Below are 26322 nucleotides of genomic sequence, written 5' to 3'. Positions count from 1 at the left end.
AAGCTAAAACTCAAATACTTTGGCCACCTAATGAGAAGGAAGGACTCACTGGAGAAGAGCCTAATGCTGGGAAAGGTTGAGGGCAAGAGAAGAAGGGGACGACAGAGAATGAGGTGGCTGGACGGAGTCACTGAAGCAGTAGGCGTGAGCTTAAATGGACTCCAGAAGATGGTAGAGGACAGGAAGGCCTGGAGGAACGTTGTCCATAGGGTCGCGATGGGTCGGACACGACTTCACAACTAACAACAATAGCAATCTTAGCACCAAGTAGCCTCTCAGAGGCTTCCGATCGGAAAGATGCAGAAATCGAAATAAATTAATTAAAAACTAATTTGCAGGCAGTGCAGAGTGCACGAAGGCGGAGTTAATTTACGGGCAAGGAGGCAAAACCAGCCACTTCGCCCCGAGGACTAAATAGCAAATAAATCCTTATGAAAAATCGGACTAAGCCCACCTTACAAAACTGTTTGCGAACTTTCCGGTTAGGTTAGATTTTATTTGCGAACCTAGAACTAATCATTACATAGACACACGAAGATCTTAGAATCTGGGTTGATGCAACTCTTTATATTTAAAGCCCCGTTTTAAAATCCACGGCGGTTTTTAACACAACACGCCATGGTCAAACAAATAAGCCCTAATTGGGCTTAAGAGGGCAGCCTGGTTTTCCCCACTATGCTAAGAGAATTCACCATTTTTGCCCAACCCAATGCCTTGGGCGGACCCGATCACGAGAACGCGTGTTGCGATTCTCCGGGGAAGCCAAGAATGGCCGGTTTGGCAGATCAGGCCAACCCGGAAGTGAACAAACCACATTAAAGGGAAGTGTGTTGTGTGAACCTGATTGTGAAGTTCTGCCTTTCTCTATAGAGATTCTCAGTCAGCCGGGTAAGATGCATTTTCCAAAAGGCAACTGGACTTTCTTGGCTTTTCTGAAGAACTGAAGAAGCTTCTTGGATGAGAAGCGAAACGTCTTCAAGGGAAGAACCAAGTCGAGTTGCCGCTTGAAAAAAAAAACCACTTTTGCGGTTTTGCCTTTCTCACTTCTTTACTCCAAAGAGACGGGGAGTCGAACCAACCCTCCCCACATCTCACTCCGGCGAGCTAAGCCTCTTCGACCTCCGGGCTTTAAACTCTTTGATGCGGACACGCCCCTAGGACTTGCTTTTCTCGGCGGAGGCTGGGACGTTCTTCCCAAAGTCCCGAAGCAGGACGTCTGCGTTTTGCCCACTCCAGCTAGGAAGCCTCAAATCCCAGGGAGCGCAACTTTCCGACTTCCCAAATACGCAGACGGTCCCCATAGACGCTTGGCAGCCGGCTAGTCCTCAGTGGGCTGGGCCAGCTGGTGCGAGGAGGGGGCTTCCGCAGCGGCGGGGACAACCTCGAAGGCGCTGGGCTTCGGTCGCCAAAGGGCTCTCCGATGTCCCGGCCGCGCTCCTTCGCAGACCCTCGGAAGCGCTGCGGCACCAGCTGAGAAACGCTGGACGGCAACCCGAGGAAGCACCCAGGGAAGAACCGAGCTCCGACCGGACCTCGCAGCCCTCTCGCCCCGCTCTCCCGGACCTGAGTAGTCGAGTCCGGGGAACAAGGGCGACGGAGTAGAACACTGAGCGGGGAGAAAGAGCCTCGGGCGCTTTTAGAAGCGCTCTAAGCTCCGGGAAGGGCACAAGCCGCGTCCTTATGGTGGTTGGTTGCGTTCACACAACACGCTTAACCCGATTACTGAGTGAACCCCTTGTCGGGGTTCTCGCTGAAGCCCCAGTCCTTCACTGAGCTGGGGCAGCTGCTGGGCAAACACAGTTCTGCACACAGCACTGAAGAAACGAGCCGGGCCTGAAGGTTTTTTTTTTTTTTTTTGGGGGGGGGGTGTTGGTGGATCAGATTTCGGCCGTTCTTTCGGGAAGAATCGGCTAGCCGCATAAGAATGGCCCCCGGAGAGATTGAATAGGACCAGTTCAATTTAATGGGCGCCCATTAAGTGCAATGGCGTTTCTATTACAAACGGTTCATAGCCCCAGCATAGATCTGTTGGTAGGCGCGATCCACGTCTCGGAAGTCCCCATTCATGTCAACGGCAAAGGAAGGAAGGAAGGAAGGAAGGAAGGAAGGAAGGAAGGAAGGAAGGAAGGAAGGAAGGAAGGAAGGGAAAAAAGCATATTTCACTAGTATTCATCATAAGTCATAAATATACATAATAGGACATGCATGTTATATCCTTCTATTCAATTTCTAATTTGATAAAGTAGATAGTGGCACAGATCTCTGCCTACAGAGTGCAAAGGGTAGCTCAATATTTCTCCCGACTTTTTCTTTTCTTTTTCTTATACATCCTGTTCCTCATCATCGGTACCACTACCATATTTCAGGACCTTTTAAAAACAGTGTTTGTCTTTAACGACCCTCCTCTTAGAAAAAGAGAGAAATCTGGTTTTATTGAGAAACAGATTGGGGGTGGGGGGAAGTGCTTCAGGAATAAATTTTGGAATTTATTTTAAGAACTGGCTTAAAAGGAAGGAACCTGCTCTTTTAAGCAGGGCTAGAATAATGATGGCTGTTGTTTCTGCTGCTGCTGTTATCATCATCATTATTATTGCTAAGACAAGGGTGTCATCCATTTGCTTAGAAGCCAAAGAGGCAAGAGACTAAACCTGACTTTAATCAAACATTCATCTCTTTACTGAGGCTTACTCTTGTGTAAACCAACCTTCCAAGGGTGGCTGTGGTGCTAGGCACCACATTGAAAGTAGCAGAATATTTCTCTGAGGAGCCCACTAATCCGGCTCCAGCAATTTCAATTTCTTGGAAACTATTTGAAAATTATTTCTACAACATGCCAAAATCCTGGAACCAAACGGGTATATTTTTTTATATGTGGACCCAGTCCCTGTTGATCGATTGGAACTGTCCAGTGAACTTTCTCTGGATCCATTTCCCCCCCTATTCAGATCTTACGCCTGCATGGGGTCCATCCGAACTGAGTGCATCTTTCTAGGAAATAAATGGTGGCAGTAAACGAAAAGCAATTGGAAAATAAAAGTGGTCCTTAGGTTTTTGTAGGGTTTTTCCCCCCCCCAAAAAAAGAAAGGAAGTATTGTCCAGTCCAAAAGATGGAGGCTTAATTTTGGAGCAGATCCTTCCTTCCTCTCACAGCCCCCCCCCCCGCCCCATATTAAAAAAAGCCAAATCATGAAACTTTTCCGCTTTCAAGAACGAGCTCTCTAGGACCAAATGAAAATGTGAATTACGACATTCATGCCTCTTTTGACTTCCTTGGAGAGAAAAAGGGGAGGTTGCTGCTAGTACTAATTAATGAACAATAAACAAAAATAACACATCGCCTTTACCAAAAGACTTGAAGCAATGCCATCTTCGGTTTGGTTTGGGCTTTGGTTGAAGGTGGGGGATGCAGTCTTCTGTCCGTAATTGGCCTGAACTTTAAAGGAGAGAATTGAAAAGCCAATTCCAAAAAAAACCTCTAGGACTGCAGACCAAGGCAAGTTTATTTGGGAAACCACACAAAGCCGTAAAGGAGGAAATAATTAGGATCAATAGTAATTAGGATAAACCCAAAATGATCTTTAAAATTTGTGCAGGCTTTTCATTCTTCAAAATTCTTTGCCAGGCAAGATGTTTTCCACCTAGAGGCATCTAGTGAAGGAGGGCGTCAAAAAAGTCATGATGGTGGCTGCAGCCACATAGGAACTCCTCCTTCCTCTGAATCTCCCAAATAATAAGGAAAGCAAAAGCAAAAACTGAAGCTCATAGCCACTTTGGTCTAGTGGTTAAGACACCGGTGGACTACGAATTCCAGTCTCAACCAGCTGGGTGACTTTGGGCCAATCACCAGGAGACCCTGAGTTCTAGTCTAGGCGTGAAAGATAGTTGGGTGACTTTGGGCCAGTCACTCTCCCTCAGTCCAACCTCTCACACAGGATTGTTATTGTGGGGAAAATAGGAGGAGAAACAACACCATGAACGTTTGCCGCCGTGAGTTGTTTATGAAAATAATAAAGCTGGGATAAATTTTATAGATAGATAGATAGATAGATAGATAGATAGATAGATAGATAGATAGATAGATAGATAGATATACATATAGAGATAGAGATAGAGATAGAGATAGATATATAGAGATAGATATATAGAGATAGATATATAGATATAGATATATAGATATAGATATACATAGATATACATATATACATATACATATACATATACATATATATATACATATACATACACACACACACACACACACACACACATATATATGAAACTAGATGTTTTAGTCTCCAGTTCTGTAGTTCAAAGTCTGCCCGAGATTAGAGATTCTGTGGAAGGGTTTAATGCAGGATTGGTGCTGAGTGCTGTTGACACCTGGGTTGAAGGAAATGATTTTTTTCCCAACCTATTGCAGTGTTTCTCGACCTCGGCAGCTTGAAGATATGTGGACTTCAGCTCCCAGAATTCCCCAGCCAGCTTTCTGGCTAGGGAATTCTGGGAGTTGAAGTCCACCCACTGGACTCAGTCCAAACACTGAGAGTGGAATTATATCCTGAAGAAAAACATCTCCTGACATTTACACTTTAGGATTCCAGTCCTAAATGAGTCCCTTCTCAAGGTTTGAACCAAAGCAAAAATAGTCATTTATTTAAGGAAATAGTAACAGGGATAACAACTCTGCAGAGCTTATCCCTTAAGAAGCCGAGGGACTCTCTTTCCCATGTGCCCCATGAATGGGTGTGCCCCTGCCCAACATGCCAAGCCTGGAGGGATAAAAGGAGGTCCACAGCGTCTGGATCTGGTAGAAAGTTCCAAGGCGCTGCTGAGACTAGCTGACAAAATGCCAGAGTCCTTCCCCTTAGCGGAGATTTTTTGCTGAGCTCTTCTTTCTCATTTTCAAAGGAGCAACCAGACCACACGGTCTGCCAGCCGTCCAGTCAGCTTTGTGTCTTGCCTCAGGTGTGGGTTGCGTCTCCCATCTCAGCCACGCTGCGGTCTCTTTGCCCTGTGCTTAGTGGGTTGGATGAGCCTAGCAATTCTGATTTATGTCAATGAAACCAAAGCAAACTACTGGTGGTTCTTGACTTACAGCCATTCGAAGTGACTGTTCGAAGTTATGACAGCGCTGAAAAACAGTGACCCTTTTCCCCCACACACACACTCACGGCCGGCCGTTGCAGCCTCCCCAGGGTCATGTGAACACAGTTCAGAGGGTTGGCAACTGACATGTATTTATGATGGTTGCATTAATTGTCCTGGGCTCCTGTGGTTCTCTCTTTGGGACCCTTTGACGAGCAATGTCAATGGGGAGGCCAGATTCTCTTAACAACTTTGTTACTAACTTAACAGTGGCTGTGATTCACTTAACAGCTGTGAGAAAAAGATCGTAAAATGGGGCAAAACTCACTTAACATCTGCTTAACAATGGAAATGTGGGGCTGAATTGTGGTCGTAAGTCAAGGACTACCTGTATAGCTTGGCATGATTATGAGTCCAATCCTACCCTGTCTTTGCCTGATGTTGGGAAGCTCCCAGTCTCACAGGGAGGAAGCTCAAGCACAAAACCAGTCTGGAGTCACCACATCAACGCAAAAGGGCCAGGGCTGAACCCCACTAAGTTCCTTGGAACATCTACTTCAGGGGTAGGGAACTTTGGCTCTTTTATGACTTGCGGACTTCAACTCCCAGAATTCTTGAGTCAGCATGTCTGGTTCAGGAATTCTGGGTGTTGAAGTCCACAAGTCATAAAAGAGCCAAAATTCCCTACCCCTGATCTACTTGTTCCGAGACATAGACTGCTGGAGTGGGGAGATTCCTGTAATAAAGGCAGAACATTTGATTTGATTTGATTTGATTTATTATATTTATATGCCGCCCTTCTCCCTAAGGACTCAGGGCGGCTCACAACAATAACAACTAAAAAAGAACATGAAAATACAAAATTTAAAAAAGAATTAAACAGTAGATGTGTTCAATACATAGTAATTTAACCCCCTAAAACCAAATTTAAAACCATAGTCCAGACCCGATTGTTGAAACATCCATGTCTTCAGGTCATGGCGAAAGGACCGAAGGTAGTAATAATAAAGGTAATAATAATAAAGGTAACATAATAAAGTAGTTGGCTTGAACTCTGCACTTATGGGTCTAGTTGCTTGCACCAAACACCTAGGGTCCTCCATGTGATAACCTTGAAAGGCAATGCCTATTTTGGGTTTCGAGTATTTCATGAACCCAGCTAATATTTTCCCCCCTCCACTTTTAAGAATAACCTCTCTAGGGGAATAAGAATTTTGATCAATCATGGCTTAGTAAGACCAGCTTCTCTTTCTCCATGGGTTTGATCACCCTTCTCTCAAAGCCATGAAACAAATTGCTGTTGTTTGGCTGAGTGTGTTGCAGAACTCCTGCGTTTGTGGCTTAATTAATAAAGCTCACATAAACCATGGCTTAGGGTCTAAATCTCTCTCCAGTTGGGGTCCCCCAACTCACAAAGCTGTTGTGTGGTTTGCTAGTGTGCACGAACCCAACAGTGCTGTCAGAAAATATTAGCGTTTAAAGACTGGGAGCTCCTAAGGCAGGAAACAAGCCTCTTCTGATTATGAACCTCTGAGGGTGTTTCATAAACAAAAATAATAATTTAGCAAAGCAAGGTCTTAATCTAGCCATTAAACTAATTAACAAGTGAAGTTGAACTGGGTGTGATGCTGCCAAATTATACACTTTTAGGCTGTAATCCTATAGCCACTTACTTGAGAACAAGTCTTTCTGATCTCTACAAGCTTTATTTCCACAGATTGGGCAGGTTTGTAATGTTAGGGCCTGATCCATTGCACTAAACTGACTGTATCATGCCACACATGAAAGGAGTTAATCCGCAGATAACGCTTGTTTTTCTTTGTCAGGCCCCATCATTGTTGCCCTGATAATGTAGTAGGCGCAGCTCACAAAATCTGATACCTTTTAATAAAAACTGTTACCAGATTCCTCCTGATTTTTGACAACCGCACACTAATATAGCATTTCTCCTGCAAGGTTCCTGTAAGGAGACAATTACTTTTCCACTAAATTTGCAGGTAAACTATCCCTACTTAGTCTCAGATTCATGCTTGTTTCTGAAAAAAAAAACTGCGTTTACAGGTAGGCCTTTGAATTAAAAGCACAGCTGTCCCGTTTCCCCCTCGTAAGACAAAATGAAAGAGGGCTGAGCTTTAAATGATTGAATTCTAGGAGCTGAAGTCCACACATCTTCAGGTTGGCAAGGTTGAGAAACACTTTTGAGAAAGTTTAGCTCTCTCAAAAGGTAAGACCTGATCCATGGACCCATATTTTATAAATTTGTTGTTTACTTGTGTAGAATTAAATGGATTTTAAACTTTTGACAAGATATGGTTATCAAGAAAACTAGCTTTTAAAATATACTGTTACAAAAGTTACCTCTCAGGTAGTCTTGTGGTCCTGAAAACAGGGGAAAATATATCAAATTATTCACTCTAAGCATCAACAAACCTATTTAATCGAAGCCCAAGTAAGGTGGGCAAAATGGATTTTGTAAATAATAAAACATGATTTAAATATTAGTGTTTTATTTAATGTCTATGGAGATTCTCAAATCCAGATCATGGTTGTCTCAGATGTGCTTTTTCCAAAAGGCAACTGGATTTTCTTGTTAAGAAGAGCAAACATTTTCAAAAAAAAATCCAAAGAAAGTAAAAAAAAATAAATCCAAAGAAAGTCCAGTTACCTTTTGGGAAAAGCCCCTTTAGGATATTTTTATTTAAATTGGATTTAAATAAGTGAAAAATAAAAATAAAAATCAGAATAATGTTAACCCAACAATTTTTCAATTATACTTTTAATGGAATAGTAATTTACACGGGGAAACAAAACCAAGAACTAAGTGAAGAATATAGAAGGTGTAATAAGAAGCAGAAAAAAAAGAAAGACGAAGAATCCAGAGTTGTTCAAAATTTCCAAATAATGTGAGAACTGACAAAATTCATTTTACCATTAACGTAATAAATATAAACTCTCCAAAATGGTAATTCCTGCCCCTGAAGATTCATTATCCTAATTTTACCCATAAATATTTTTAATCAAGTGGTTGGAAAAACTATTCATATTAACAAATTTTAAATAGAGTTTCCAGATATTTCTAACACTGAGAAATAATTAGCAAGAAAGCCATTACATTATTTTTCAGTGTAGCATCAGATCGTATTCCTCAGGGTCACAGCCCCAGCTTACAAGAGCATTCAACTATAATAATAACAATAACAATAATAATAATAATAATAATAATAATAATAATACAGTAACAACAACAACAACAACAACAACAACAATAATAATAATAATAATAATAATAATAATAATAATAATAATAATAAAGTTGGAAGGAACCTTGGAGGTCATCTAGTCCAACCCCCTGGTCAGGCAGGAAACCCTATACCATTTCAGACAAATGGCTGTCCAGTCTCTTTTTAAAAACTTCCAGTGTTTTGTAATAACGCTAATTTTACTAAAAAAAAAATCCCTAACAAAAAGGATATTTTATCACATGACCATAACCTAGGGTAAAATGATCCTTTATCTCTACAACCCCTCCAACATTTTGAAGAATGATTGTATGATATAGTTGTTAATTTAGCGAGGGTTAGATGCCACTGGGATAACTCTATGCATTCATTTTTGGGGTAGAGGTGGAAAGGACATCTTCAGATTTCCATAGTGCAACATTTCCAAACTTGGCAACTTAAAAATGTATGGATGTCAACTCCCAGAATCCCCCAGCCCAGCATGCTTTTGAATTAGAGAGAGAAGAGGTGTCAAAACTGGATACCTTTTTTCCAGATGTAAAGTGTGGTCTTGGTAAAGACATTATCAATTTTACTTATTTTTTTTAAAAAAACAATGACCTGAAAGGCTATATAATTTTTTTAAGCATATTGGGTTCTAATATACGGTAATCTCTCTAAAAGTCCCACAAACTATGGAATTTTTAACTAAATAATAATTAATTTCCATAATTAATCTCTCATTCTATTTTAACTCTTATAATGCCCAACTTGTCAAAGGCTTTTTTTTCCTGGAAGTTGCCTGGTCTTAATGGACGTTTTTCTGGAAAATCAATGGAATCATTGCTCAGAAACATATTTCAGTTCCAGTCAGCCAATTTAAGGATCTCATTATATCCTGATAAAAATAGACAGTTTTGCCTCATGAAATAACTTTTCAAGCTTTATAAAAATGTCCCGAGAATCTTTTATTGTAGTTAATTGCTCTGACTTTTATGGTTACCAGTTTTAAAAAATAGAACTATCATGTTTCTTCTCTAATGTACATCTCATGACTCTCATATGTATTCAACTACAAATATTTTTATTACTTGTTGCTTAGACAATGGCAGATAGTTACCTAGGAAAGTTACCATGGGAAAGCTGTGATCTTGGAATATTTTTGAGATACTCCTCTACTGGGGAAATATAACGTGAATGAAGAAAATCCTGCACTAATTTTATAACAAAACAAATACGTTGCATGACTTTAGTTATAAGAATGAGGCAATGCTACAAATCTTGCTTGATCTATTTTTAAATCAACCTGCGTTAACAGTGATTTAAAAGTAGTAGCGGAACTGCTCTTAAATCGGTGGTTTAAAAACTGTTTTTTGAATGCTAATCTAAAATATTGATTGAAGTTGCCTAGATTTCAGTTAATACAACCCATCAAATAATAAAATTGAAGTAGTTACTGAATGTAGATGCAGTAGCTTAATATTTATTACATGTGTGCATATGTCAATTTCACTAGATGTAACTTCTTAGATAAGTACCTGTATGTCTGCATTTTCAGCTGATACAAATAATAGCTATCTTTTTCAAGAGCTTAGGAAATAATAGTAATGTATTGGAATGTATTATAATTTTATTCTGTCCCTAAAAGTTAGAACAATTAATCAGTGGGATGGCTTGCCTCCAGAAGTTGCGGGTGCTCCAACACTGGAGGTTTTAATAAGATACTGGACAGCCATTTGTCTGAAATAGTATAGGACTTCCTGCTTAAGCATGGGGTTGGACTAGAAGACCTCCAAAATCCCTTCCAACTCTATTATTTTGTCATGTACAGTTCATTCAGAGTGGCTCTTTTATTTTCTTAGTATAATAGTAAAAACCCAGTTTTTCATTCAAAGTCACCCCAAAGGAAAGTTTTTACAATGCCATACAAAATGACAAATTTTAGAACCACATAAAGAATATGTGTAAAAGGATGCCAGAGCAGTGAGAAAACATGGTCAGTACACAACAAGTTGTTTTCTTAATGCTGAAAGCTAACTAGGCTTAGCAGCCACTGTAAAATAATTCTTTTCGTGATATGATCTTATGTGTGTCCTGTATTCAAAAAAGTTGCCTCTAAGCTGAAGGTTCTCCCTAAAATTAGTATCAGACAATGCAATGTCATTCCTGCCCTAGTTTGTTTTTACTCATTCTTAAACAATTCCACCCAGAATTGTGGGTCGTTGGGTAATATATAAATTTAATAACTTGTTGTTATATCTGCCCTGATTTTGATCGTGAGAACATTTAAATGCATTTAAACACTTTTTAAAAATGTTTATCTAAATCACTTTTCAAAAAAGGAAAAAAGAGAAGAAGAGAAGAGAAAATGTGTATTTTCTCAATATCTGCATCAGTAAAAAAGGGGGGGTTTGCAACTGAGCAGTGTAGAAATTGCAGTAATAAATAATGCATCAAATAAATAAATGAAAACATATCCTATAAATGAAACATATCCAGAATAGGATGGAAAGTGTAAATACCAATGGATGTTTCTATTCCAAGTTTATATTACATTTCATTCGGTTCGTGTCAGAGTTTCCCAAACCAAGTTCTTCAATCTTTTTGTCTCCCAATAACAATCTAATATAATCTTATTTTCTCAAAAATAAATCCTGTTGACTTACTTCTTTGGCCGTGTGAACTGGAACCCCTGCAAATTATAATGCCAATATATCCAGATGTTGGGGAGGCCAAGGTTTAGAACAGCAGCCTTAAGTATGTTTATTCTTTTTGCAAACAACCATTTGACTGGGATGGTATAAGGCTCCTGCCTTCAGCAGGAGGCTGGATTGGAGGCCTTAGAGCAGGGGTCTGCAACCTTGAGAACTTCAAGACTTGTGGACTCCGGCTATGCTGGCTGAGGAATTCTGGGAGCTGAAGTCCACAAGTCTTAAAGTTGTCAAGGTTGCAGACTCCTGCCTTAGAGGTCTGTTCCAGCCCTGGGGTTCTATGATTCTATAGGACGGCAATTTAGGGTTCGCCCAAGAACATTGGCTGTGCCCTCCACCCACCTACTCGGCTCATGTTAAGTAGCATTTAGCCCTGGCTCCAAAATGTCCCTTGAATAGTCACAATTCATGCTGTTTAATGGACAGTTTTAATTAATTAATAATTCTAAATGCCACCTTGGTTCCTTCTAGGTGGTAGCCCTTGGGGACGTTCCTGATGGGACGGTGGTAACGGTCATGGCTGGTAACGATGAAAACTACTCGGCTGAGCTTCGGAATGCTTCGGCTGTAATGAAGAATCAGGTGGCCAGGTTCAATGACCTTCGCTTTGTTGGACGGAGTGGCCGAGGTAAGGACTTTAAAGGACTTTAACCAGGTTTTCTAACCTCTATCCTCTTTCCCTAGCATTCCCAGGTCTCTATTGAAAGCCAGAATGAAGGCATCTCCAACTTGGTGGGCACCCATGTTTTGCAGAAGTTCAAGTATTCCACCCGTGTGTGTGCGCACATGCACATGTTCTCCGTTAATAAAGGAGAATATTCTGTTACAATAGAAAATATGTACTCTATTGTAAAGCTGAGATACATATAGGTAGTCCTTGACCAAACCTCAGCCGGAAATTTCTGTTTCTAAGCAAGATAGTTGTTTCATGATTTTTGCTCCATTTTAGGACCTTTCTTACCATGGTTGTTAAGTGAATCACTGCAGTTGTTAGGTCAGTATCACGGTTGAGTGAACCTGGCTTCCCCATTGGCTTTGCTTGTCAGAAGGTTGTCCCATGACCCTGGGACACTGCAACCGTCATAAATACAGGCCAGTTGCCAAGCCTCTGAATTTTGATCACATGACCATAGGATACTGTAATGGTCATAAGTGTGAAAAATGGTCACAAGTCACCTTTTTTAAGTGCTGTTAACTTCAACCTGTCGCTAAACAAATGACATTGTTGAGGACTACCTGTATAAGATTTTTGAAGTGTGCACTGGGCTAAGTGTTTGTGCATATGAATTTCTGGAAGGAAACATCAGTAGGTGTAGACTTCAAGTGTGTAAACAATAGTCCCATGGTTCTATGTCTCTCCCTCAATCCTTCGTTGAGGATTTTAAAGCATCTCCAAATATTTCTGCTGAATTGTAACATTTAATGCTTAATTACGAAACAACAGAGAGTAATTGCTTTCATTGTGGTTAATTGCTTTCATTTTGATTAACAGTAAATTACGTTTCATCTTGGCTTGGCCCTATGTCTTTCATTTTCTGGCTTCTGTTTGCTGTATGGCCCCTGTCCCATGGCTTAGAGGCTAAGTCAGTATTTTTCAAACTTGGCATTTTTAAGATGGGTGGACTTCAATTCCCAGAATTCTCCAGCCAGCCATGTATGCAGGAAGATGTGTTGGGATTTAGACCATCAGTATCCCCAGCCTTTTATCACACTTTGGATAAAGATGGGGTCCTTGGTGTTCTCTGAGCTTGGTGTTGTGCTGATATTGTTACCTAGTTTGGTAATGAAATGTCTGCAAGAAAACCATCAAGCTCAGAGAACATCAAGGACTCCACAGTTTCAACCTTGAGCTACAGATATTCTCTACTTTGGATAAATGCTTGAAAATGAAAGGAATTCTTGTCCAAGCATAATTCTTGCATAGCTCCTTTTAGTTAGATTTACTGAGATGAAAGTTTTATATGTATTCCAGCAACAGAACTCTTTCCTATTCAGAACCAATTTATACCATACAACATTGTCAGTATAATTCATTCATTCTTGTAAGGAGGGGACTTTACACTGTAACCACCTTCCTATGATCCAGCAAGGTTTCATCATGGATGCTGGGGAAGTTGCAGCTGACTGTTTACATAACAGTCTCCTGAATCTTTAGCAATCTAAGCCAATAGTTACGCCTCTGTGCATTCGTAGGAAACAGCCTTAAACCAGTTTGAGCAAGGAAGTCCACGAGGTATGGTCAAAAAAATCATGATAGTAGTCATATTGGTGTGATTGAAACTCACCTGTGGGGTCCTTGGTGCTCTCTGAGCCTGGTGGTTTTCTTGCAGACGTTTCATTACCAAATTAGGTAACATCATCAGTGTGTTGCAAGGATGCATTGATCAGTACACAACTAGGGCACTGACGATGTTAACTAGTTTGGTAACGAAAGGTCTGCAAGAAAATCACCAAGCTCAGAGAGCACCAAGGCCCCCCGTAGTTCAATCCTATGCTACAAATATTCTCTTCTATTGCAACTCACCTGCTGTGTTTGTCTGTGTGTATGTGCGTTTTACGATTGAACATGGAGTTTCAATTGCATTTTTACAGCTATCATCTTGACTTTTGGTAGCTACTCCCCCAGTCAACCCTGACATGTAGACTCTGTGGAATTATCAGTGAATAAAAGAGGGGTCATTGGATCAAAATGGCTTTAGGGTGATCTTAATTCAATCTTCCTTGCAACCCAAGTACGGTCTTTAGCATGCATTCCTTCTGCAAAATGTGGCAGGCTCTCCAGGTTTCGCCTTCCCCCCTTCCCCCCAAATGTTGAATCCCTCATACAGGAATGTTGAAAAAGATTCCTGGGGCTTTTCGGCAAAATGATCTTACATGCAATTTGCATGTAATAACTGTTTACTTGTTGCGCTCTGTGAAACCCAACTAGTTGACATTCTTGTCTGCATTTCTGTTTTCCTGCTGGATCTTTTCCCCGAGTGGCAGGCAGGCTTTTTTTTTCTTTCCAACTGCTGCCCCCACCCCCCATTTAACTGCTTGCAGGTTGATGAATGGAAAATGTTTTGCTTTTATGAATTAAGCTTTCTGTACTCAATTATTTGCTTAAGTCTCCTCCCTCCCCCCCTTCTTCTTCCCCCCCCATCCGCTTGACACAGTGTTCCAAACGTGAACATCGTTCAATCCAAACTTGACTCTTGAATTCATTAGGAGCCCCCACTTGGGTCTCCATGTCTGGGCTGAGAAATTACAGTAGTCTTGACTCCTTTGATTTCAATTCTTCTCTCTTTGACTTGCGCCAAGCTTAGAAAAGTGAGGGAGGAAGCGTCTTTGACTTTTGTTGTAGGCAAGCTTTTGATTAAACCTCTATAAAGTTCGTTAAAATATTTTCATACACAGGACAGTTTGGGTTTTTTTTTTAGCAGAATTAGTAACGACTGAGGTTTTTCCCCCTTCTGGATGGAGCTATTTTGGATTGGAAATGGACCTGGATGAGCTGCATATTTGAATGCACCCATCCTTCTGCTTAATTAAATCCCTCCGTGCTGAAGTCAGATTCTTGACTGAGGTTTAAAACCTTCTCTTCTTCTAGTTAGGATCTTTTTATCTTGGAACCCACCACTGCTGAGGACTATGACAGTGCATGAAACCCAATCCCTAGCAAGATATTAATGCAGCTAGTCCTCAATTTAGGACCATTCATTTAGCAACAACAATAGCACCTAAACTTATATATTGCTTCATAGTGCTTTACAACACTCTGAGCAGTTTACAAAGGTCAGCATATTTTCCCCAACAATTTGGTCCTCATTTTACCGAGCGTGGAAGGATGGAAGGCTGAGTCAACCTTGAGTCGGTCAGGATTGAACTCCAGGTTGTGGGCAGAGTTTGCCTATAATACTGCATTCTAAGCACTGTTGCACCACGGCTTCTAGAAGATTCAATGGTACTAAAAATGTGACTTATGAGCAACCTTCACACAGTTGAAACAGTTGCAGCATCTCCACAGTCACATAAACAAAATTTGTGCATTTAGCAACTGGCATGTGTTTATGATGGTTGCATCATCCCAAGGTTTGTGACCTTTCCAGCCAGCTTCCAGCAAAGTCAATGGGGGAAGCTGGATTCACTTAATGATCCCATGATTCTCTTAATAACTGCAGTGATTCACTTAACAACCAAGACCAAACAGGTAGTAAAATCAGGCGTGACTCACGTTAACACCTGCTTTGCTTGGCAACAGAAATTTTGGTCCAATTGTGGCCATACGTCAAGGACTATCTGCACTACACTGCTTATTCAGGGATAGTCAAGTAGATGTTTCTGACCACAGAAACAAAAGGACAATTTCCCCTCCCCTCTCTCCCCATCCCCTATCAGCCTCCTCATTTTTAAATCGGTCATTCAGAGCTCGCTAAGTAATGGTCCTTTGCAGATTGTGTAAAAAAAAACCATCTATATAGAAGGTAAAATATGTCAAGATGGCAGCTTGGATTATAGTTGCATGCATTCTTTTCACTTTTTAAATCTCCTACCCCCGTGGACATTCCCAGAAAACAGATATAATTATAATACTTGTCATTTAAACAAATATCACCAACCCAAAAAGATGATGAACAATTGACTTTAGAGTCTGATGCTTTGTCTGCTGATTGTTCTATTGACCTGATGAGGCATGTCAGAATTCCTTGTGTTCCTAAAGATTTCGAATCATTCTTTCAATAGAGAGAAAGAGATACTCCCTACAGCAGGGAGCATGGCTGACTGGGGTATCCTGGGAGTTGATGTCCAGACTTCTTAAAGGTGTTGAGGTTGAGAAACACAAGCATAGACTCTCTGTATAGACTGGACAGTCATTCAACAAGGCCTTCAAACAGAGGAGAGGATCAGACGTTCTGTTTACCAGATCAGTTAGCGGTAACTAACTGCTCATAGATGCTTGCAAAATCCATAATCTGTTAATATTTTGTCTTCAGTGCAAACACAGACTTCAGATCAATAATTTATTGAAATACAGCACTGTCCTGCAATAGTCCTTCTGCATAATCTGATATCCCTCGTCTAAACCAACAATCCAAGCAAGGCCTGAATCCATGTTGGGTAACTTCATTTAGATGAACCTAATCAAAAACAGCAGCTTACCACCTCTCTTGAAATCCAGTGATGCCAATGTTTTAGTGTTCCAGCTAGTTAGTTAGTTACCAAATAGAGTTGGAAGGGACCTTGGAGGTCTTCTAGTTCAACCGTCTGCTCAAGCAGGAGACCATGTACTATTTCAGACAAGTAGCTGTCCAGTCTCTTCTTAAAAACCTCCAGGGATGAAGCACTCACAACTTCTGAAGGCCAGCTGTCCCACTGGTTAATTATTCTCACTGTTAGGAAGTTTCTCCTTAGTTCTAGGCTGCTTCTCTCCTTGATTAGTTTCCATCCATTTTTTTTTCTCGCCTTGCCTTGCTATGGAAAATAAGTTGACCCCATCTTCTACATGGTGAATACCGGAATACTGCTATCATGTCATCTCTAGTCCTTCCCCCCCCCGCTCTAGACTAGCCATATCCAATTCCTACGACTGTTTTTCATATGCTAAGGTAAAAGTGGCCTCGGTTACATTCAAGATCTGAGATGTTGGCAAAACTAACCAGTCTCATTATCAACTTCTTCTCTTTGGCCACAATCCCTGGTTTACCAGCCAGCCTGGCACTGCCATAACTACACCTCCAACTGTCAGTGGCTGAATATCTATTCAGCAAAGGAAGCTGTGATTATGTGGTTTGAAGACAGGGTGGTAGGAACTCAATTGCCTTCAAATTCACCAGAGCTCTCCTTGTTCTGAAGGTAGAGAAGGTTTCCTGATGTCTTCGGGGCACTTTCCTCACATTTGCAACTTGAACGTTCAAGAAAGACCTATGTGTACACCTGGAAACCACAAAGCCACAGAAATGAAAAGCATCTTGAAAGTTGAGTCAGACATTAGGAATTTGCTGAACACCCGGTCAGATATGGAGGGGTCACCAGGAAAGTGGTAGAGCAGTGTTTCTCAACAAGGACTGGTTTCTGAGGTGTGGACTTCAACTCCCAGAATTCTCCAGCCAGCTGGCTGGGGAATTCTGGGAGTTGAAGTCCACACCTCAGAAACCAGTCCAGGTTGAGAAACACTGTGGTAGAGCATAGGTTTGGCATGAATGCCCTTTCAATTAAAACATTTCCTAGATAAGAAAATGAAATGTCCTATTCATTTATTTTAAGGTATCCTCATCTAAAAAAGCAACAACCACATTCTTCTGGGGTAGAAGAAAAAGAAAGATTTTCAGATAAACTTTAGACAATTTTATTAAAAAACCGGAAGTCTTCCATACATAAAAAGTATTATGAGATAACTTATATTTATGTTTTATTCAGTTGGGAAAATCTCTGGCTCTTCTAATGTAATAAAAACATTCCTCAATATTAGACCATATTTGTTAAATAAAATCCTCAAGCATTAAATTTGAAAATGATGAAATAAATATTATGATTTATTTGACCCAAAACAAATTCCATTAACTAACATATACTGCAACAGGAATAATTGAAAAGTCAAGATCAAAAGAAAGGGGGTTGGCTGATATAAAGCAAAATAAAATAAAAGAGAGAGAGTGACTAACTTAAAGTCACCCAGTTGACTTTCATGGCTTAGGCAGGACTTGAACTCGTGGTCTCTTGCTATCTAGCCTAGTGCCTTAACCACTGACTAGACCAAAGTAGCTCTCATCAAAATAATGACTTTTTAGAACTTGGCACGTGGGAAACTGCAATGAGAGCCAGAGATGGCCACAGCTTAATCAGATGTTGAAAAATAGACTTTTGGCATAGTATTATACAATAGAACAGTAAAGCACCAGATTCAAGTCCTCAACTTACTGTAGTTCATTAAGTGACCGTTCAAAGTTACAACGGCACTGAAAAAAAATGACAGCCATTTTTCTCACAACTGTTGCAGCATCCCCAGGGTCATGTGATCAAAATTCAGACAAAATTTGGCAACTGGCATGTATTTATGACGTTTGCAGTGTCCCAGGCATCACATGATCATCTGTTGTGTCCTTCTGACAGGCAGTCAATGGGGAAGCCAGATTCATTCAACTAACCATGTTAGTAACTTAACAACTGCAGTGAGTCACTTAACAACTTCCTGTGCCAAGAAAGGTCGTAAAATGGGGTAAAATTGACCAAACAACTGTCTTGCTTAGCAACAGAAATTTTGGGCTTCATTGTGGTTGTAAGTCGAGGGCTACCTGTACAGTATTTAAGAATGCTGAGAGGCAGTTTGGTGTAGCGATTGAAGGCTAATAACCAGGAGATGGTGAGTTCTAGTCCTTCCTTAGGCACAAAATTGGCAGGGTGTCCTTGGGCCAGTCCTTCTCTCCCAGCCTTAGGAAGAACAGGCAAAACCACTTCAACAAGTCCTGCCAGCAAAACTGCAGGGACTTGTCCAGGCAGTCATCAGGAGTCAAGTCTGACTCAAAGGCATTCCTGCCCCCCCAAGCCCCCCACCCCCCCAAGAATGCTATGTGAATGTTCATGTGTACACAAGGTTAGCAAATACCTCAATACGGTTGAAATAGCATTGTTCAATGCTGAGCGTATTGTAAGATTTATAAGAACATTGATATTGTGTCCTTCCAGATGTCAGTCTGAAATGCCTGAGAATCAGAATTGTCAACAAGGACTCAGTTTCAGATCTGCTTGCAAATGCAACATGGATGAGCGACTTCTCTATGCAGAACAGGAATTTTGTTGGTCTATCCTATTTTTGTCATAGTTTTTTCTTTTAAATGGAGCTATGTACTTTACTAAAGAGGTTCCTATCACCCTCTGAATTCATGCAGCCTTTCCCCCCTCTGATTTCCTCTCTTTGCTGTTTCTTTTAAAGGAAAAAGCTTTACGTTGACCATCACAGTCTTCACCAACCCTACTCAGGTTGCTACATATCACCGGGCCATTAAAGTGACCGTCGATGGGCCCCGGGAACCGAGAAGTAAGTGAACTCTTATTTTCAGACAGGAAATTGGTATCTATTCTGATGTTTCCTCTCTGCATCCACCCTCTTGGTGGCCAGATTAGATTAAGTAGATGGCGCTGACAGATGTCATTGCTGAAATGTTAAAATGTGCTTCTTGTTGTGAGTGTTTCCGAGACCAGCATCGTCATCTCCAATGGAAGGTTCTGCTGGGGGAGGAAATGCAACCAGGATGGCCAGTGGGAATCACGGAGAGAAACTGGCCTTGATTCGGTTGGGATGCAGCAGAACGTAGGATGGGAGAGGAAAAGGAGTTCAGGTAGTCCTGGACTTATAACCGTAACTAAGATCAGAATTTTCATTGCTAAGCAAGATGGTTATTAAATGAATCATGGGCGATTGTATGATCTTTTTTTTCGGCCTGGCTGTTAAGTCAGTCACTGCTTTTGTTAAGTGAATCATGCATTCATTAAGTGAATCTGTCTTCCCCCATTGACTTTGTTTGTTTGTCGGAAGCCAACCGGGAAGGTCACAAATGGCAATTGCCTGAACCCAGGGTGCTGCAGTTATCATAAATATAGGCTGGTTGCCAAGCACCCAAATATTGATCACATGATTGTGGGGATGCTGCAGTTGTGTGAGTACAGGTTTTCAGTCACTTTTTTCAGGGCCGTTGTAACTTTGAGTGGTCACTAAATGAATGACTGTAAGTTGAGGTCTACCTGTATGATGACCTACGGGCTTGCTTTAACACTGATGCAGATAGGTAGTTTTAAACCAGGTTTGGCAGGCTGAAGGCTTAAGAGACACCGATTTCTGAATTCCGTAATCCAGAGCATCATATCTGAATATCAGTGCAGAATTCTGAATCTCACAGAAATTATCACGGAGGCCCTAAAATAAATTTAGCATGGCTTGAAAAGCAGGTAGGTCCCTGGAAAGCTTCCCCTTATCTAGGGAAAAAAGTAGAACATTCTCGCCGTGACTATGTTGTGTATTGTTGTTTTGGAGTCTCCCCAAAGCATGACTTGTGTACCTTTTGCCAAAAGGCAACTGACTCTTGAATGTTGCATCTCCCTTCCCCAATGGGTCAAGCATTCTTTTCTCTCTGTCCATTCAACTTCCTACAGCCCTGATAGTTTACAGCAGGGTTATGGATTTCAACTTTCAGAATTTCTCAGCCAGCACAGCTGGCTAGGAAATTTGGGGAGTTGAAGTCCACAAGTTTTAAAGTGGGCAGGGTTGAACAACCCTGCTTTAGAGCAAATCCCTTTCTTTCAAATTACTCTTGGAGCTGTGGAGGTTCGTATTTAAAACTCAGTTAACTCATGTTTGCAATTTTTTAAAAAGTGCTTCCATTTTCCTAATGCCCTTCTTGTGAATAAGCACCACTTCGCAAGGGAAAGCAGAAAATATATTAACTTGTTCTCGGGTAGAAAGGAATATTTTTTGAAAATAAATTTTAAATGCTCTTTCATTCTCTGTTCACCCAACATGTTTAACCAGATCAGTTACAAACACTGCAGCTGCAGATAAAACATGGGCTGCAGTGAACCTTGGTTAGTTTTCTTGTGGTTTAAAGAGCTGTGCTAACCAAGCCCCTTTGGTTAAATTTTGATTTAGCAAATTGTTAAGTCTACAAATTGGGCTTTGTAACCAGGCTAAACAGAAGTCCAGTAGCATCTTTTCTGACTCACAATGTTATTTAAAAATAATGCTTTTGTAAATTGGAGAAATGTTACCAAACTCCTGATGTTTATTTATTTATTTATTTATGCTATCCTAGACTAACAGAGCTCTCCTGCTACTTGGTAAAACCAAGCTGAATGTGTTGTGTGAATGCATTCTCTGAGTACTGAACTCAAGGAAAATCGATTGTTGTATACCATCCAGATTTGTTTTTTGTGAGATGGACAGCCATGCAAATTTGATTTAAACATTTATGAATAAAATCATACGGCTGGGGAAAATCATCAGTTACCTGTTATACTTTGTCCAAGCTAAATCTCCAGAACTGCTGAATTCTATTATTTTAGAGCAGGAAAGATGGTATAGCAAAAACTAAATTTATGATCCACCATTATTTTCTCTGTTCATTTCACTTCCAGCATGCAGATATTACTGTTGCTTTCACCTCTCTTGGACATTCTTAGCTTGGGAAATGGAATGGGGAGGTTGTGTAAGTCCCCAAGTTAAGGATTTAGCATGTTGTGTGAACTCAGCTAAGAATGGCCATGCAGGACTCAGCTAAGGCCCAGGACCCTTTTCAGAGGCCTATTTTGTCCATCTTTTGAAGGCCATTGACTTACCCTATGTCTGTGTTTGGAGTTTTCACAGCCAGCCCTGAGTAAATGTACTTAGCATAATTATAAATGCAGGACCAGCTTGTGAAGTGAATCATCCTCAACTCCTCTTCTGCATTTCAACAGAGGACGGAAATTAAAGATTTCTGTGATAGGCTGATTAGATGCTGCAGCATGTGAGATTTGCTAGTTCTAATTTGACAAGTTTCTGGCAGTTTAAACTTGTGGGCGAATTATCTGTATCTTTAATATGCCAGATTTTTTTTTTCCTCCCCCACCTTTTGAGTCTCTCTACAGACTGAAATTTTGCAATTGGCTCTAGAACAGGGCTTTGGGGAGGCAGCAACAACCACACCCAGACAAAAAAGAAATTGAGAAGCCTCAGTGGTTTCAGCAATGAGCCAGATTTACACATGCTTGTAAATCAGTCCCAAAGCCCCTCTGTTTGATTCCTTGAATTGCTGTTTTCTAAACTTGGTATTAAAAAAAAACCCAGTGTATTTTTCATGACATCCTATGTAATGGAAGGGGACTCCTGGGGCCATCTAGCCCATCCTTCTTCCCTGTGCAGGAATCCAAATTTGAGGATCCCTGATAGATCACAGTGCAAATTCCTCATGAACGTGCCCAGTGAACGGAAGACCACCCTGTCTCTTGGGCATCACTTCTACTGTTGAGCTTGGACTTTTTTTCAACTTCCAATCAGAATTTGCCTTCTGTAACTTGAATCCATGTCCTTCATTTTGTAGGTCAAATATTCTTCTACGGATCACCTTCATTCCTTACGTTATTTTAAAAATGGCATCATAGCCCTCCCCTTCGCTCTATCCATTTCCTCTCATTTTCCTTGAAGGATTTGGTGGGGATTCAAGATATCATCCAGCCACCATTGTGGTGCTGGGTCACTAATCCAGACTAATCCACTAATCCACAACCGTTGTTCTACAACCACAATGATGGCTGGATCAGGCTGATCTAAATAACTGATGGGAATGGACTCTTTGTTTCCAGCCTTGGATCGCTTCAGCGTCCTTTTCTGCCCCCATTCCAGTTGTCTGAATGCACTGTCAGATCAGGGGGTGCTCACAGGGCATGGTTGAAAAAGTCAAGAAGGCAGCCATGGATGGTACAATCAGAGTTCCACTGTTGTTTTTTTTCTTTTTTAGTGTGTTGTCTTGCAGAATTTTGATCACACCATCATGGCTGCCATCTTGATTTTTTCAACACTAGCCTGTGAACACTCCTGTCTCACTTAGTCTCAGAAATAGTCAAGATCCCTTAAAGGCTGATGGATTTTTATTTTATTTTTTATTTTATTTTAATTCCATTTATATCCCGCCCTTCTCCGAAGACTCAGGGCGGCTTACAAGCTTAGCAGTAGCCTTCATTCCATGTATATGCCTGCTTATTAGGGCTTTCACACACACCCCCAAGCGGCATTATTACAAAGTCAGCTTATTGCCCCTAACAATCTGGGTCCTCATTTTACCTACCTGGGAAGGATGGAAGGCTGAGTCAACCTTGAGCCTGGTGGGATGTGAACCTGCACTAATTGCAGGCAGCTGGTGTTACTTAAGGAGGCATTAGCCCACTGCTCCACCAAGGCTCTTGAGTTGTTTGCAAAAGTTAGGCAAATTCCTGAATGTTCTGTCAGCTCAGGGGGTGCTCACAGATACTGTAGGGTTGAAAAAGTCAAGATGACAGCCATGGATGGTGCCATCAAAGCTCCACTGTTCTTTTTAATGTGTCACTTTGCAGAGATTTGATCACACCTTCACGTTGCTTCCTGACTGATCTTAACTGCCTCCGGGTTAAGAACAAAATCAATCACCGTTTTTTGTGGTCACTGACCAATATTAATTGCAACACATCAATATATACCTGAGGTGAGATAACTGTAGAAGGAACCTTGTGGCAAACATATTGTTCCTGTTTGATGTTAGATCAGCAGAGTAAAGTATTCTATGATAGCTGGATCTGTTCTTCATAGTGATGAGTTTTGCTAAGTGTCATTCTAGGGCAGGGGTAGGCAACCTTGGCTCTTTTATGACTCGTGGACTTCAACTCCCAGAATTCCTGAGCCATCCATGCTGAGGAGAAATGGAGAAGTTTCCAAGCTGAGCCATCCTGGCTCAGGAATTCTGGGAGTTGAAGTCCACGAGTCATAAAAGAGCCAAGGTTGCCTACCCCTGTTCTAGGGTCTTGCCTAATAGCACCTGATGTGCATACACTTATTGGTCATCCAGGACAGGCCAAGAACAGGTATCTAGAGAATATTATTAAAGCCTCCATATCAGAGGAGGATGTGAGCTAGTGACTCGGTAACACCCATTCTACAAGGACAGGTTCTTTCGGCAAAAAGAGTTATTTCTGGATTTTCCTTTCCAAGCTGCTGATGGAGAGACATCAAACAGTATGAGCATGAAAGGCCTGTGGTTTTTGTGGTCTATGAGCTGTTGGAGTTACCTATCTAGATGACTTTTTTTAATGGTTTCCCAACTTATTGTAGAAATTCTAGAACTTGTAGAAGTTCAGTTTGGAATTCAGTGTCCAGAATTTACTTAAACTTAGCAAAGGAGGTAACGCAAGGCATCAAATGTATCAGGTTTAGAAGACCATCTAGGACAGTGTTTCTCAGTCTCAGCAACTTTACGATGTGTGATCTAGAACTTCCAAAGCTTCTGTCTCTGAAACAGGCGTGTCAAGGGCAGGCAACCTGTGCCTTGTTTTGTAGGATGGAAAGCAACTCCTTATGAGAGTAGAACAGAAGCTTTTTACTGGTGCTTGTTAGGACAGAAGTCATTCTAATGTACGTTTACTTTAAAAGATGGCTAATTTTGGTGGACATTAGGAGAACCTTCCTGTTGGTGTGGTCAAATCAATAGTAAAAGGGACTTAATGAAAAGTGGAAGATTTCTGAAAGAAGCTGGAAAATCTTCTGTTGGTGATCTCTCTCTCTCTCTCTCTCTCTCTCTCTCTCTCTTCCTCCCTCTCCCTCTCCCTCACTGTTCTGCATCCAATCGAATGAAACACCTCAGTTCTGATGGATATGTGCCCATTCCCTTAGATGAACACTAAGCCACCTACTGTGCCCTTCCAAACCATATGAAATGGAAGGGGACTGGACTGTGTCTACTAGGATAAATATTTTCAAATGGGAATTTGTTGTGGAATGGGACATCTTGCCACAACTGACTCGCCATGACCAACTACCTACGGCCTACTCACTATGGCCAACTCACTGCAGCCAACTTGCCACAGAACAATTCAACAATTCATTTCAAATAATTTAAAAAATATATTAATTTTTGTCATTAATATTTCATTTTGTCCTTCTTTTAGCATCCTTTCTTTAATGATTCTATTCCACTATTTCTTCAATATTAGTGTAACTCTTGTCCCATGGCGAGCTGGCCATGGTGAGTTGTTCCACGGCATGTTGGCTGTGGCAAATTGGCCACAATGTGTTGGCTGCAGTGAGCTGGCCGTGACGAGTTGCCCAAAAGGTCACTTAGTGAGTTGAAGAAGAAATGCATTATCTGAGCCGTGTGCTGAGATGATGAGGTTAATCTGAGTTGTTCCAGACAATTCTGACAAACACTTTGACACTAAAATATTGGAGGGAATGTGATGAAATATCGGCCCGGGTACCTGGATATGGAAGAGATAAATTCACAAGTCCCTTGATGGACAACTTTGAGGAACAAGAAAGCCATGCTCTTTGCATTTCCTTGCTGGTGCCCTCCTCCTGTCCATCCCACTCTTTTTCACCTGTGCACCTGGCTAGTAAAACCAGCCTCGGTATGGTAATCCTCCCAAGTACTTCTGGTTCCACAACAGAGAGGAAACAGGTGGGGTTGGCGAAGAAGGAAGGCGAGCCTCTTCTGCTCAGTGGTGAAAGTAGAAGGATCCAGGTGGCCACATCGGCTTTAACAACACTTTGCGGTTTTGTTTTTTTGGCTTGGATCTGCAATCAGTTTGTTAATCTGTTAATTACACAGATTAAAATTGATTCATGTTTTCAGTTTCCTCCTCCTCGGAATCCTTAAATGTCAACTCATTTCTTTCTTTCTTTCTTTTTTTGAAGGCAGAGAGTCGATACAGAGGGCGAATGGAGTGTTTACAGTATATCTCCTAGAGAGGACAGTGCTTTATTTGACCTGGTTAGACCATGGATGGGAAATATCAGAGCTGTAGGCTGGATTGGGAAATAGAAAAAAAACATTCTTGAAGAAAGCAATACAGATAGTCTTCAATTTATGACCACAGTTGGGATCATAACTTCTGTTGCTAAGTTTAGTTTAGTTTAGTTTATTATATTTGTATACCGCCCTTCTCCCGAAGGACTCAGGGCGGTGAACAGGGCATATATAAAAATACAAAATACAAAAATTAAAAAGAGAATTAAATACGAGCCCGTACTAAAAACAATAGAAAAATTGAAAAAATCCCCAATAAAAAACCCCAACGCATCCCCCATCAGGCCAGGCCGGCTTGTTCAAATAGGTAGGTCTTCAAGTCGCGTCGGAAGGAGCGAAGGTCGGGCGCCATCCGGAGCTCAACCGGCAGCTGATTCCATAAAGCCGGGGCACCCACAGAGAAGGCCCTCCCCCTGGGGGCCACCAGCCAACATTCTCTGACCGGAGGCACCCTGAGGAGGCCCTCTCTGTGGGAACGCACAGGGCGGAGGGAAGTTGACGCCGGCAGCAGGTGGTCCCCTAGGTACTCCGGACCCCTGCCATGTAGGGCTTTAAAAACCATTACCAGTACCTTGAACCTCACCCAGAAGACAACTGGCAGCCAATGCAGCTTGCGGAGCAAAGGTGTAGCATGGGAGTACCGGGAGACACCCAAGACAACTCTCGCGGCTGCATTCTGCACCAGCTGGAGCCTCCAAGTGGTCTTCAAGGGAAGCCCCATGTAGAGAGCGTTGCAGTAGTCCAGACGAGAGGTCACGAGCGCATGAGTGACCGTACACAGGGCATCCCGGTCTAGATAGGGCCGCAACT

The 26322-nt window shown here is 41.4% G+C and overlaps 1 protein-coding gene across 3 annotated transcripts in view; it reads left to right on the top strand.

The window, feature by feature from the left end:
• RUNX3 (RUNX family transcription factor 3) overlaps positions 1-26322 on the top strand; it is a gene marked incomplete at its 3' end in the record, with an annotated part of 235263 nt that overhangs the window by 155299 nt on the left and 53642 nt on the right. For all 3 annotated transcript variants that reach the window (XM_083369776.1, XM_083369777.1, XM_083369775.1), the window contains 2 exons: positions 11486-11642; positions 18924-19028. In XM_083369776.1, coding sequence (XP_083225902.1) covers positions 11486-11642; positions 18924-19028 — 262 coding nt within the window. The remainder of the gene's footprint in view (positions 1-11485; positions 11643-18923; positions 19029-26322) is intronic.

Source organism: Vipera ursinii, assembly GCF_947247035.1.
Source record: "Vipera ursinii genome assembly, chromosome: 9".
Taxonomy (NCBI): domain Eukaryota; kingdom Metazoa; phylum Chordata; class Lepidosauria; order Squamata; family Viperidae; genus Vipera; species Vipera ursinii.
The sequence above is the reverse complement of the archived record's forward strand: the minus strand, read 5'-3'. Positions and strand labels throughout refer to the sequence as shown.